At 42.7% G+C, this 15818-nt stretch overlaps 1 protein-coding gene across 10 annotated transcripts in view; it reads right to left on the reverse strand.

Annotated features, from left to right (window-relative positions):
• Nucleotides 1–15818, reverse strand: part of Atp8a2 (ATPase phospholipid transporting 8A2) — a 554904-nt gene that overhangs the window by 342332 nt on the left and 196754 nt on the right. For all 10 annotated transcript variants that reach the window (XR_004116436.1, XM_031362595.1, XM_031362603.1 and 7 more), the window contains one exon: nucleotides 9035–9099. Coding sequence is in view for 9 of the 10 variants with exons in the window: in XM_031362595.1 (XP_031218455.1) it covers nucleotides 9035–9099 (65 nt within the window). In the remaining variant the exon portion in view is untranslated. The remainder of the gene's footprint in view (nucleotides 1–9034; nucleotides 9100–15818) is intronic.

Raw genomic sequence — 15818 nt, forward strand, 5'->3', positions numbered from 1 at the left:
GTGTGTGTGTGCGTGTGTGTGTGTGTGTGTGTGTGTTTGTGTGTGTGTGTGTGTGCGTGTGTGCCCTTTTGTTGTTGCTACATTTTTTAAATCTTTTTATTCTTATTTTTCTTTTGTAGGTTTTTGTTGTTTGCTTTTTTTATTGGATATTTTCTTCAAATGTTATCCCCTTTTTTGGTTCCCCACCCACCCCTGGAAACCTCCTATCCCATCCTCCCTCCCCCTGCTTCTATGAGGGTGTTCCTCCACCCACCCACCCACTCCCACCTCCCCACCCTCAATTCCCCTACACTGGGGCATCTATGGAGTCTTCATAGGACCAAGGACCTCTCCTCCCATTGATGCATGACAAGGCCATCCTCTGCTACGCATGCAGCTGGAGCCATGTGTACTCCTTTGATGATGGCTTAGTCCCTGGGAGCTCTAGGGGGACTGGTTGGTTCATATTGTTGTTCTTCCTGTGGGCGGGAAGGAAGGTGGGGAAAGTCTAAAGGATTTGGGAGACGGGAAGAATATAATGAAAATACATTGCTCATAATTTTTAAAAATAATTTTAAAATGTAACAAAGAAAATAGTGGGAAGACTTGGAGCATTCTGATTTACAACAGAGAAACTTCCCAGACTGCCTCATGTTCTCTGTCCTTGCCTCTCAGCAGCCTTGCTCCATCCTCCCTCAGGTCCCCATATATACAGCCTTGGCAGTGACCATTCGACCTCTCTTTCCATCCTAACTTTAAGAGCTCACTGAAGATGACAAGTTTTGATCTAAAGTATTGTCAGAACTCAAATCTAGAGCTTAAGTTATAAGCTCTAGATTTAAGTTATAAACTCTAGATAAACAAAACCAGAAATCTAAGTTACAGCAAATCACTTGAGCCATCAATAACTTAAATTATTGAACACAGTGAGAACTCTTCTCTGAAATTGCCACCTTACCCATTCAAATGCATGGTCTTTCAATTCATAAACACATTTCTGTAGGAACGTTTCATGACCCACATGCTTGCATGTTGGGAACGTGTACACAATTTACACACCAATAATTCTCTGGTCTCCTAACTCACTAACATGGAAGTGAACAGTCAGGATCAATAGGACATCTTCAGGCAGCAGCAGCCACACGTTAAACAGACAACACTAAGTCCAAATGTGCGTGTGCCACATCTCAGATTTGTATTTTGCTGCATGTCCAAAGAGCTCACAGCCCCCTCCCACTGCGTTCTTACCTGAACACAGAGTGGGCTAAGGTAGGAGACTCTTGAGGGAAAAAGCAGGGGAAGGGCTGGTTCCTACACCCGTCTCCCAAAACTGCTCTAACGTTTCCAATTCAGCATTAAGAAAGAAAAACCAAAGGGAAGAAATTAAACAGTGGCAGTTTCAATAGATCACATGATGGAACTCTGGGCAAAAACTAATCAGGAAAAATAACCCATAAACTCAATCACCATAAAAAAAGCCAAGTCAAGACCGCTTCATGGAGGAAGGGTCAGCAAGAGACCATCTGGTGTCTCTGCTCCCGAAGAGCTGTCAGTCCGTCAAGTTTTCACTACTGTTCTGTCAAACCGTCCAGGTTGCTCCCTGTTCGTAAAGTAATCCTGTCAGTCCTCAAAGGATATTACTAAAAATGCAAAATACTCAATGCCAGCCATATACATACAGTAATAAAGCAAGTTTAAAAATTAAAAAAAAAAATCAACTCCTGGAATTAAAGCACAATGTTCGCTTTTGTAAGTGGTTTGTGAATAAGGGAAAGACAAAATCTATTAGAGTATAATTTTTAAAAACTGCATATGGCCACTAGGTAATAACTCTCACTATGATTAGAGTCAAAGTAATTAAAATAGAGGAAATAAGACCTTTCTACATCGCGTTTGACATCACGGCCTCTGCTGTTTTCATACAAAAGCCCGGGGTTTTCAGCCCCACCTGAACTGGTGGCGATTTATCAGTTGACTCTTGTCTTCCACTCGAGCTCTAATTCAAATGAACAGTAAGCTATTTGCATGTCTGCCGTAATTTCCTTTTCAGGAGACAGCAGACTTCAGCTTTATTCTGCAAAATCATTTCCAATTAGTTATTTAATCTCTACATGTTTGCTTAAAATCCACCTGCACCACCCTGGAGCCGGATCCCCACTGGAGACTGGGCAGCAGCTGCGGGAAGAGTCAAGGGGCCCTCATTACATTCAATGGGAGCCACATGCTCATGGGTCTGACATAGCAATTCATGGCCCGTGACCCAACACGACCTATTAGACTTGGCTAATTAAAAATAAATAAAACTAGCTTCCTGATGCTTATGATTGAAGCATAAAAAGTGAACGTCTCAGATACAAAACATCTTAAGATTGCTGTCATTTATCTAGATTTCCCTAAGCAGAAAATGGTGACGGACATGGAGAACCTGAATAAGCTGGGCTTCAGTAAAAACTGCTGTCAAACTTCAGTTTCATGTTGAGCAGTGGTGGCACATGCCTTTAATCCCAGCACTTGGGAGGCAGAAGCAGGCGGATTTCTGAGTTCGGGGCCAGCCTGGTCTACAGAGTGAGTTCCAGGACAGCCAGGACTATACAGAGAAACCCTGTCTTGGAAAAAAAAATGACTTCAGTTTCATTAGCTGGTTTAACCAGCTTATCTTTAAGGGAAGAATTCAGGTTATCATCTGGGAAAGAAAGAACTTCTCTAGAAATGACCACAACCACTCACCAGCACACAGCAGACCATCAAAAAGGCATCAGGACACAAGGAATCTGAGATACCTAAGAGAGGAGTTAAGTTTCAATTGTTCACAATGTCATTCTTTACACAGCCCAGCAGACTCGTCACGAATTAGAGAGAAATGACTCACTAGTAGGGGACGTGACTCACTGGGAACTTCCTCTCCACCTCCAGGAGGTACTTTCATTAGATGATGATGCAGGCAAGTGGCGGAGAATCCTAGCATATATTCCTGATGTCCTAAGGATTGAGGGTCTGTAACTGAGGATGTGGGACAAAGAAAACGGTTGGACAAGTGAGAGTGGCAGGCCACCCTGGATAGAAACTGAGAACTGAGTGTGTCTAGCTGTACTGAGGACAGTTGAGTGGCTTCTTCCAGACTCTTGGTGTGAAAGAGAGATGCCTGACTATGCAGCCCTTCGGAAGACATGAAAAGTAGAGAACCTCCAAAAGGTCCACTGCCGCGTTTCAAATACCAAACACTCTCTAGAGCTAATACAACTGCCTGAAACACAAAAGACAAAAAAATATGAACCAGACTTGCACACTGTCCAAGGCGATCTCAAATATTTCATTGACATGTGTGATGGTTTGAATATACATGGCCCAGGGAGTGGCACTATTAGGAGGTGCGGCCTTGTTGGAGTAGGTGTGTCACTGTGGGTGTAGGCTTTAAGACCCTCATCCTAGCTGCCTGGAGGCCACTCTTCTCCTAGCTAACTTCAGAACAAGAAGTAGAACTCTCAGCTCCTCCAGCGCCATGCCTGCCATGCTTCCTGCCATAATGATATTGGACTGAACCTCTGAACCTGTAAGCAGGTCCCGGTTGAATGTTGTCCCTTCTAAGAGTTGCTGTGGTCATGGTGTTCACAGCATTAAATTCTAAGGTAACAAGAAAAATCAAAACCACACAACTTTAGCCATAGCTTAGAGGCATTATGGGAAATCATAAATGGGAATGAAATGGTTCTCAAAACCAACTGGAAAAAAGTTTGAAGGGCGCAAAGGAGCTTCAACTGTCCCTAATCCACAGAGTTTCCAAAATGCCCAGGGACCAGTCTTCATTGCTCATGGTGATTCACCTACTGCTTCTCTTATAACTTCATGTTGACAATCAACATTAATTGTAGGCAATTCGTATGCTTTACATGCCTCTTATCATCACTCAGGGATCTGCAGTACACTGTTAAAAGGAACATGGCAGGGACATGCCTGTGTCATAGTTGCCTTCCCAAAGAACTATACTACCACTTCACCATGAGCTTTAGGGGGTGATGGGTGGATTAGGTCTTCACCTAATTAGCTTAATAGTTTATTACCTCATTATTATTAATCACCTCATTAGCTTAATAGGGTTTACATGTCTGCCAGGATTGTCTCTTGGTGTTTAGCCATAAATAAGTGCTGCTTTTTCCCCTACATCAAGTGAAATAACTTTATATTTTTTCTATGCTAATAACCTTTTTAAAAAATTAAAGGATTTTTCCTAAGTAAAACACACAATACATTTGGTAAAGGAGATGCGTGTTTATGTAAGCAATATATATCTTCTTTACATTACAGGACTTGGTTTGCCAATTCTATATTAAGGAATTTTCTTCTTCATTGCTGAGATTAATCTGAAAATTTTTTTTGTTGCTCTGCCTCTATTAGTTTGGACCTAAGGGTGATAATAACATTAAACCATATTAGAAAGTGGTGGTGATATTTTTCCTGTTTCCTGGCTAATAGTATAAAGTTGGGGGTCTCTTTTCCTCAGGTAAACTGTAAAATGGCACCATAAGCACCCAGGGGGTATGGTACCTTTTCACTGTGGGCCATGGCCCTGCATCTCTACAGCTGTGCATTTGCTCTCCTCTTTCTATTCCTTCAAACCTGATTTTGAAAGTTACACATTTTTCCTAAACAACTGCCCACAAATTCCTATAGTAGAGGAATCTCCTTATAGTCAGGGCCTTACATTTCCCCAAAGTATCACAGATCCCTTTTCACCAAGAATCCATTTGAACTCTTGAAATCACTGCTATAGAATACACGGAGAACTGAGCCATGTGCCTACCATCAGGGGCCCTTTCACTTGCCAGGCAGAACACGATGGTGACTTTCAGCATTTCTGCTCATGGGTGGCAGTGCACACCTGTTCCTGTCCTGTCAGTGACAGTTACAATGCTGCCAGGTGAGGGCAGCTGGTGCCACTCAGCTTAGGGGCCAGCAGCCACAAGAAGCTATTGAAATCCAGATTGCTTGCAATCGATAGTTCTCGTGAAGCCTAGTCATGTGGCCTGTGATTATTTACCACACGTGGTTAGCAACTATTGCAGTGGTCAGCACAGAGCCACAAGCTGGGAAGCCCAGCACTCAGTAGGCTGAGGCAAAGAGCAACATGGGTACAAGGCATGCTTAGTTAAACAGCAAGTCTCTAGCTAGTATTTTTTTTTAACATATTTTTATTTTCTATATATGAGTCTGCCTGGGTGGAAGTCTATGCACATGTGCATACAGGGCCTGTGGAGTCCACAAAAGTGTGTTGGATCCCTTGGGATGAAAGTTACAGACAGATGTGAGACTTCTACATGGGTATTACGAATTGAACCTAGGTCCTCTGGAAGAGTAGCCAGTGTTCCTAACCACTGAAGCACTTCTCTAGCTCCTTCCTAGCCAGTCTTGACTACACAATGAGACCCACTCTTTCAAGAAAAGGAAAGGGAAGGGGGAGAGAGGGAAAGAGAATAGTTAGAGAAGCCACAAGAACCTTCATGTTTCACTAACACGTGATTCTTAAAGTCATTTTGTTTCGTGCTGTTTTAAAAGTTAAGTTCCTGGTATAAAGATATAAAGATCTGAACAAAGTATGTTAAGACCAAATAAAAATTAGGTTGGTTGGAGCTTAGAACTCTCCACACTTGATCTTAACCAAAAAGCCTAGAAGCGATAACTTAGAACTCCCCAGCAGATTGATAAGTTTAAGCAGAGCTACACCAGCCAGCCAGATGGAGGAGGCAGGACTTCCAATGAAGGGCAGAGCCAGGGTAAGCTCACAGGACTGCCCTCCCTTAGACAGCTCTGGGTCTTACCTGACAATGAACTGTTCTCCTACAGTGTTCCTAAACCACGCAGTCAAAACTGCCCTCATACTAAGGACGATCCATTCAAACAGAAACAGAGTCAGCGGCAGCCACCACCAGCCATGGCTGACCTACCACCGCACATCACAGGGAGTGCAGTCAGGCTCCACACAGATAGAGCTGTTGATTCATACTCTGTTTCTGCCACTATGCCTTCAGCTTCAGATCAAGAGCTCTGAGAAAGGGCAAAGTGTGTCATTATGGCAACACATGTCATTATGCAGAACTGTGCGGCACTTCAGTGCTGTAAACTCTGGGAAGCTCAGCCTAGGAACTGTGAGCTGTCCCTTGCAGCAAACTTCCTTTCTCTGCAGTGAAAACAATCAGAATCCTCTCCTTTAGCTATTTTGAATGCTATGCTACATCACTAGTGTCTGTGCTCACCCTCTCTGTGTAGAGGGACACTAGGACTGCCCCCTCCTCGCTGCCTGTGACTTCACTCTTGCCAGCCACACCCCAGAGCAGCATCGCTTTCCTCCCCTGGCCTCTGCTCTCCACAAACTCAGTTGCTTTAGATTTCATAAGTGTAATTCTCTATTCCTCACATTCCTAAGGTGTATGCTTTCTATATCCAAAACTATAGTAATCCCCTTTATTTATGAAGAAGTCACCTAAAGTTACATTGGCAGAGCTTACCTGGAGGGTGAGGAAGATTCAAATACACAGTAGAATATTATTCTGCCTCAAAGATGGAAGGAAATTATGCCACATGCCCCCAATATGGGTAAACCTTGTGGACATTAAGGAAAATATTTCAGAAAAAAAAAATAAAAAATATACTATAAAATCCCACCACCATGAGGTGATGATGGGTCAGCTAATGTGAAGAGATCAAATTCATAGATGTACAAGTAGAACAGTAACTTCCAGAACTTGGGATAAGGTGGAGATGGGATGTTATCATTTGTATTGAGTATGTATGTGCAGATGTGTACAATGTATGTGAATATGTGTGTATGGATGTGTGTGCTTATATGTCCCCTGGGAGCCAGAGGAAAATGTCAGGTGTCCTACCCAGTCACTCTCTGCCTTGTTCTTTTAAGAAAGGATCTCACACTGAAGCTGGAGCTAGGCTGGTGAGCAGCAAGTTCCAGCAGTTGTCCTGTGTCTGCTTCCCAGTCCTAGCTGGGCTTCGAGGCACACACAGACCATACTCAGCTTTTTCATTTCGGACCCAAAAATTCACTGAACTCAGGGCCTCGTGCTTGCACATCGGGCTCTCTTTTCCACCAAACCATCTCTTCAGCCTGGAAGATGTTACTTAATGGGCACAGAATTTTAGTCTAGAATGCAGAGAAGATCTCTGGATATGGATGGGGGTGAGAGTTACACAACAGTGTGAATGTTCTTAATGCCATCGAGCTGTATGTCAAAATGCTCTTGGTTTATTTTACAACGTGAACATGTGTGTGCGCACGCAGCACATCTCCAGTCACGAAAAGTAAAATAAAGGCAAGTGCACTAGGGAGTGCTGGTGACATCAGGACATGGTTTCTCAGGAAGGTCTCCTTAGGGCTCCAGAGAAGGGAAGAAGAGTCCAGGCGATAAGCATGACCTCAGACAACAGGCTTCTTACATATAGTTTGGTTGTCTAATGTTCCACAAAAACCCATGAGCTCATTGTTTGGTCCCCAGGGTGGTGTCACTGGCAGGTGACAGAACCTCTAAGAGGCAGATCCTAATAAAAGGTCTTCAAGTCACCATGAGCATGCCCTGATGGGGATCACGGTCCTCAGGCCTCACTGTTTTGGCTTTTCTGGCCTTCTGGCTCTGAGGTGAGTAATGTTACTCCACCACGTGGTCCCACTAATGTGCTGCCTTGACCTAGCCCCAAAGCAATGAGGAAGCCAACCATAATGGCCAAATAACACCCCCACCCTGAACAGTGAGCCAAAGGAATCTTTTCTATTTACAAGCTGATTATCCCAGGTATGAGTGACACGATGCTTTTTAACCCAGACAACAAAAACAAGCCTTACAGAGAAGCACCCTGAAGCATTCAGTGCAGGCCTGGCATCTTGCCAGTGGTATCTTGGACTCAACACTGAACCAGGGCTCAGCCTCTTACCCATGAGACCTTGAGGGAGTAAAGAGAACTGGTCTTCACAGTAGGGAGTCTCCCAAGTTTTCACAAACAGGGACCTCAAACTATGTATCCTCTCTTTCAAAGTGTAACCAGCCCAGGCACTGCTCCCAACACTGGTATTAAATATACCACCTGAAAGGGGGAATGTGGGTACCTCCAGAACCTTCTGGAAATCTGGACAAATAGAATCTCATATTTCACTAATATTTTCCTGTCTGACAGCTTTACCAGGTCACTGGTTACCATTGATCAGTGCCTATTGCTGTCTTCTGGGGGAGTGTTAAGTCAGGATCTTAGTTAGGGTTACTATTGCTGTGATGAAGCACCGTAATCAAAAGCAAATTGAGGAGGAAAAGCGTTTGTTCAGCTTACACTTCTACATCACTGTTCATCGCCAAAGGAAGTCAGGACAGGAACTCAAATAGGGCAGGAACCTTGGGACAGGAGCTGATGCAGAGGCCATGGAGGAGTGCTGCTTCCTTGCTAGGTCCTCATGGATTGCTTAGCCTGCTATCTTACAGAACCTTGGACTACCTGTTCAGGGATGGCACACCCAACAATAAGCTGCTAGCTCATCCATCACTAATTAAGAAAATGTCCTACAGACTTTGCTCCAGCCCAGTCTTTTGGAGGAATTTTCTCAGCTGAGGCTTCCTTTTCTCTAAGAGGCTCAAGCTTGCATCAAGTTGACATAAAACCAGCTAGCATAGCCAAGAATATACTTGCCCATAAAAAATACTCTGGCACCCAAAGTGTTCCATTCTCCATGATCTATTGGTATCTGGTGTTGGAGAATTAAGTTTACCTGTATCCCGTTGTTACATAAATCTAAGTAACTACCAGCACTTGATTGTTAGCTGTATTGGGAGGCATCTACCATGAGGAACACCCCAGGAACCTCCTCTGAATCAGCCATTACCAGGAGGTAATACTCTAAGCCCATAAAACTTTGATGTTTATAGGTGAGACTGCATGGCTTCTATTCATAAAGCTAAACTAAACACAGTCGTTTTCAATTGTTTTGAACAAAAGCAAACAGATTAATAGTTATAGTAAATAAGTTAATACAGCTATGTCTTGATATAACATTTGAGAAACTACTTACATCTAAAGAATCCTCCTTCAATAGGATAAGGGCCATGTTCTGTGACACCAACCGACAGGAATACCCTGAAATGGAGAAGAGACAGCATGTGAACTTTCTTCTTTCTTTGAATTACTAAGTTTTCAATGGTAGATACAATCTCTCTTCTTGAGGCAAGGTCTTCCCCTGAACCTAGAACCCATGTTTTCTCAGTCAGGCTGGAAGCCAATAAGCCACATCCATTCTCCTGTCTCCACCCCACTTGAAGCTGAGGTTGCACACATATGTAGACACCGGTCTTACAATCTCCCTTCTTATGTCTACTTAATCACCAAGGGGCATAAGCCTAAACAGACTTCCTTGCAAACAGCTTGAATGGAACTACCTGATAAGGTCTTAATAACTAATGGCTAAAATATGTACTTGCCAATTTTCTGTAGATTTTTTTCTTTATTCTGGCTATTCTCGCATTAAGATAAACCTTGGTATGCCTGAAAGAACAGCAGACCAAGGAGATGAATGGAATATGTCTTCCTAGTTAGCATGGCTTCTGCACAAGCCAGATCACCCTTTCTTTCTAAAGCTGGCAATTATCTAGCATTTCAGGAATACTAGCATACCAAGGGAGCCATGCTCCTGCCAAAAGATGAATGCAGTCTGCATTTAAAGAAGTGAACCTAAGTTTAAGTTTAAAAAGTACAAAGATTTAAAACAAAATATTTCCAATTAGAATCAACAATTTCAATCTTGTTCTTAAATCAAACTACCTCTCTAAGATAAATTACACTAAGAATGTTGGACAAAAACTCAAATAATTCTATTATTTTATATTTACTTAAAATTAAATTATGTATAATGTACACACACACACACTCACACACACATGTGCACATGTGCCTCTTTGACTACCAGTGCTCCCCACAAGAGCCATATAGCTTATCTAACAAAAACTCCAGTACCATGTACGAGAAAACTGAGTTATTCGGCAGGTTAGGCCAAGTGGCTCCCAAGACAATGTAGGGCTATTGTTGCTGCCCTTGGTTATTTCTCAGAGGTAGAAGGCAGGCAGTAAGTGCCTATTGCTGAAAGCCATACACTTCCAACACAGGACTCAGAAGATTCATGCTGGATCTAACCCTGAAAGACTCCTCCCTGTGCTCTAGCTTTCATAAAATCAGAACATAACTATGTAAGCTGCCAAGTCGGGGAAACAATCAATAACCCTACTCAGCTGTGGTGACAATAGACTGGAACAATGACCAGCATGTCAAGATGTCCTTAAAGGTGCAGTAGTGGTGATCACACATCGCATCAACCAACAGTTGTCTGAGTGGACTTAAGGCCACCCAACAGGAAGGAGAACATTCCTGGTCTAAGAAATCTAGTTAACTACCTGGGGCTAGAGCTCAAATAAGACTAAAAAAAAGTTTTGTGAGTTTAAAAATGAATAAATATTTTTACTTGTCTATTTTGGAATGTATACCCTAATCTTCACTCAGGATTGCCATTTTTTAAAAAATAATTACTTGGCAAAAGCACCCAGAAGACAAATTATAAAGACAAAAATAATAGCTTTTAATAAGTATATTATTTTTGGAGCCATATACAAGCAGTGTAGTAATCATAAAAAGAAGTAACCCAGAGTTTCTCAGGCTAAAATTGTTCTTAAAGACCAATGGCATCTAGAGTGAGCATCCCAGGACTTCAGATTGTAGAATTCAGGATTAAGGTTGCTTAAGACATCCAGGTCTCATGCTCCTGGCTCAGGGCCTCTTAAAGAGATTCCAGAGCTTTCTGAAATTTGGCTTCTGAAACTGGAGGTAGAGGACATGGGAACATAGAGCCACCTCACTGTTCCAATGTCTGTACCTTGTTTGCATTCTAACAACTTGACAGCAAGATGTTGGGGTTTTGGATGCTTCTGATTTAATTGGCAGTATTCTCTTAGTTAATGGAACACATCAGAAGAGCTTGTTCATAGATTTTGCAACATTTGTTCTGTTTGGAACTGTTGACTTTCTTTGGCAATTGTCTACATCTATCTCTACCTATAATAGTAGTTTTCCAGTTGAAAAATCAATTAAAACTTTTAAATGGTGTGTGTGTGTGTGTGTGTGTGTGTGTGTGTGTGTGTGTGTGTGTGTGTATTAGGGAACAACTCCCACAAGCCAGTTCTCTCCTTCCACCATGTCGGTTCTTTGGATCATGTGGGTTCCGGGGATCAAACTCAAGTCCCAGGCCTGGGAGCAAGCACGTTTACCCACTGAACCATCACCTCGCCAGCCCTAAAACTTATTTTTATGGTGCTTGGGTTTGAACCCAGTGCTTCCCACTCCAGTGCTCTACCACGAGCTATCCTGCCAACTGTAACACTAATTTTAAGTTTATCTTTCCATAATACCTTAGAAATTAACTTAGTCAAATTAAGTTCTAGGATATGTGTGTCTTGTGAGAGACAGTGGTTTATATGAATAAATGACCCTCTTGCCTTTGGGGACCACCGCTTACTAGCAGTGTTTGGGGAAAGTGGAAAAATTAATTTTTTAAGCTTGACACTTTGTCATTACAGCCTAAAGTGGGATTTCAGAGGAGACCTTTGTGAACTCTAGTTGTCACTTCCTTATTGCCATGGGATATTCGTCTATCAAGCATACATTCAGTAAATGCCAAGTTTTCAGTCTGCTTCATTGTTCTCATGAATGTGAAGTTAATGAGACCAAAATGCTACTGTGTATTCATTTCATTTTAAAGTCATGAGGATGGAAATCATTTTCATCTCAAGTTATTTCTAAATTGGCAATGTGAGACAACTCTCACATCCTTCAATATCCCTGATTTTGTTACCTATCAACAGAAGCTTTTAAACTCTTATGATCTTACAAATTTATTTTAAAATTTAAAAAAAAACCCTTGTCACATACATTTAACATATAAAATGATTAGAAGTTTACTGTTAAAAACCCATCAGCTCCGGTTCCTGTACAGACTGCCAAGGACTATGTATAGCCTGCATCTTCAGAGGAGATAAATCCTCATTCCCAGGTAAAGTTGGAACTTGCCAGTTTGCATTAATGGGAGAGGTTCTGACCTTAGTTGTTGTTGGTCACAAAAAGCAGAGCAAAATAAAAAACAAAACACAAACAAAGAAACAAAAACAAGACTTGCATTTCTGTACAATGCACAGCTAGAGTGGTTGCCAGGCACTGTACAATGGAGTTGGGAAATGTGCATTCTCCAATTTGCATAAGTTAATAAACTCATTGGAGTATGAATGGATGATAAAATCCTAATCGTGTGGCAGATTATAAGCGTGGTTAGCTCTGCAGTAGTTACTAGTAAATGTAACATGATGTTCGAGTTATCATGAATGAGGCAGTCATTTTTTTTGTTTTGAATTCAAACTGAAGTACAGAGAGATGAAGTAACTCAGACTGAGTCACGCACCCAATGACCTGTGGTGTCCATTTCCAAGGAGGAGAAAGAAATGAGTGGTAAAAGAACAGAGATGGGTGAAAAACAGAAGAATTTCTAAAAGTAAAGATGCAAACTTTAAAACATAACAGTTAGTAGAATAGACAAGGTGTGTACAACTTGAAGCTCACAAGATATAGTCAGGTAAGCACACCCTTCCATGGGCTCCTGAGGAGGCCTGAGTGTCTGAGGAAAAGGTGCCCAGGAGCCCGGTTCTGTGAGTTTTTCCCCTGCTCCTTGACTCTCTAGACATTAGGCTCTTGCCTGGACCTTCTGGTTCCTATTGGAGTAGCCTACGAGACAATCTTGTATCACAGTGTCTAACAATGGTTTTCATCCATCCACATGCAGACATTCATTGACCAGATTCTCTGGGAAATAACTGAGATCCTCCAACATAACACACTCTTGTGGGTTGGCATCATGCTGAGTCATGGTAATGATAGTCTGGTGCTGCTATGATGTACGGTCAGGAAGGCTAGCCTCTTTCCAATCTTTCAAACATGTCTCCATAGAAACCTAAATTTGGTCCTCCAGTCCTTCCCTTAGCCCATGCATTGGGGTCTCCAGGCTCAGACCAATGGTTGGCTGTGAGATCTGCATCTGTATTGGTCAGGTGCTGGTACAACCTCAGGGATCAGCCATACCAGGCTCCTGTCAGCAAGCACTTCTTGGCATCAGCAATAGTGTCGGGGGTTGGTGTCTGCAGAGGGGATGATGAATCCCTAGGTGGAGCAGTCTCTGAATGACCTTTCCTTCCGCATCTGTTCCATTTTTTTGTCCCTGTCTTTCCTTTGGACAGAATTATTTCTGGGTTAAAATTTTTGAGATGCGTGGGTGGCCCTATCCTTCAATTGGGGACCATGCCTATCTACTGAAGGTGTGAGGTGGGAGTGGGTGAATGAGTGGAGGAGCACCCTCTTAGAGGCAAGAGGGAGAGGGGTGAGGAGGGATGGGATAAGGGGTTGGTGGAGGGGTAACCTCAAGGGGGGATATCATTTGAAATATAAACAAACAAAGTGATAAATAAATAATCAAATAAATTTTAAAAAAAGAAATCTAGATTTAGATGTGTCTAGGCATATGAGTTTGCTCTCTCCACTGTCTCCCCAAAGGGGAGCGCCACTTGGGAGGTGCTTCTGTTTGGTGATGTTTATTTAGGGTGAAGTGTTACCTTATTGTGTTAAAGTCACATTCTGCTCTAAGATCCAAGGCCTATAGTACCTTCTTTCTCTGCATGGTGATCAAACCTAGTAGTGAGGAGAGTGAGTGCCTTCCTGGTGTGCTGTTTACACCAAGCCCAGAAGTCACCCCGGGGGGGGGGGGGTCTTCATTCTCAGTCCTGATGGCTGGTTTACAGATTTCTGGATTAAAGAGCCAGACCTCAATTTACAAGAGTGGATAGACTTCTTTACCTGGCTCTTCTCCAAGAGCCGATCTCATTTCATCCAAAACCACTACAAGTCAAAGGGCAGCAAACTCGGGTCAGTGCTCACAGATAACTGACTGTCCCAGGTCTTCTGAGGGCAAGCGGCCTATGACAATTTTCTGAGCATGGTCCAACTTCATTTTCCAAATGAAGCCAAACAACTTCATCTGCTTCTCCTCAGAAGCCTCTAGCTTTCTTGTTACATGCAGGCCTTGCCACATATTTACCACCCTCCTCCTGCCATGCTGGGCAGAAGGCACTTAAGGGTTCTCCGTAATATCTTTGTGTACCTTCGCTTCTCAAATGGCATTTTGCTTAAATTTCAAACTATAAAACAAAGCAGAAATCCAGGGTTTAAAAATTACAGCTTGCTTCAGCAGCTGTGGTTCAAATAAAAAGCTTCCAGTAAATCTTTTTGCTTTAGTGACAGAGCATGAGTTTCTAACAGTCTGGGCTGCGCGGAGTTGTGGGAGGTCCCTAGGGATGTAGAGTTAGTCCAGCATACAGGGGAACGATTAGTCCAAATATCCCCCTTTTGTAAGTGAAAATCAAATATAGGCCTTCCTTCTGGAGCTAATCTGAGAACTTCCAGGAGGGAAGAAAGCACTTGTGAAACATTAAATGGGACCCAGGGACCCATCCTCAGAGCCTCAGAGCTACCCAACAGAGCAGTTAAGATGGTCGGCAACTCTGCACAAAACTGTTACGTGTTACCTCCCTGTTTTTAATTTTGACATGTTTTTTTTATGACATGTTTATTTGTCTATTAAATTGGGGGATTTTAAATTATTTTTTCTTTTTGTTTTAAAATACTTTTCTGGTTTTAACAAGAGAAATAACGATGCTCCCTTGACAGAACTTAACCAGTCTGGGTGACACCACTGGATTTCCTAGGGATGAGGGCTAGAGAGTGGGAAAGATGCATAGACAACAGACTCTGCCTCTGGGCATTGGTCCAGTGCTTTGTTGCTGGAGTTCAGCATGGACATCTAAATGTGCTGCAGTAGAATCCGGGGTCCTCCTTGCCTTAGCGCTATCAAGTCTTTCTGTTAAGAAGCTCAGATACCCAAGTTTGCAGCTTACATAATTACCATGTTAATGATGCATGTCACTCAGGATGTAAGAAAATGAGGAATGCGACCCTGATACCATTTCCACTTGCAGGTTGACCACATTTTCCTAATCACTATAAGAGTCAGTAAGCATCACCTCAGGGCAGCGGTCAGCTTGCTGTACCCTCTGGGAACGGGACTCATTGGTCGCATCATGGGAAACTCTGTTTAAGGCCAAAATTGGAGAGGGAACGACCCACAGACATCTATGGAAAAACAGTACTCAAGAGGCAAATGTCATCCCTTCATGTGAAATAGCTACTGGCACATCGTAGGACTACAGGCTTGAAGGTTTAGTGTCTAGTAAAAGCAATGGGTCTGTAGAGAACTGTCACCCCACTCTTCTCCAAAATCACACACGTGAGTGACAGACAGGAGCTCAGATCTATACTCAAGAGTTTACTGTCTCAGAGATTCAATGAAAACACTTCCGGTTCTCTCATGAGTCTAACTAACATTAGGTGTTCGGGAGTCTAAACTGCAAAGAGTTAACAATTAGCTCGGATTTTTAAAAAACTATTAGTGGGTTTTACCTATTTTTAAAATAAAAATCACCCTCGTGGGAAGGTACTGTCTGCAGCCGAGGCTGTCTGAGGGGACAGCTGAATCCAACGAGAAGGACATGAAGAAAGGCTCACCACTGCGGTGCGGACAGGAGGCTGAGGAACCTGCTCTGAGGACAGCCGGTTCTGGGCCCGAAGCTGTCTAGCCTGTTCTCTTCTAAAGTGAGCTAGGGCAGAGTACGTCAGTGAATACGTGAGTTAACATAACTCTTGGATTTTTTTTTTTTTTT

This window comes from Mastomys coucha, unplaced genomic scaffold (genome assembly GCF_008632895.1).
Source record: "Mastomys coucha isolate ucsf_1 unplaced genomic scaffold, UCSF_Mcou_1 pScaffold9, whole genome shotgun sequence".
NCBI lineage: Eukaryota > Metazoa > Chordata > Mammalia > Rodentia > Muridae > Mastomys > Mastomys coucha.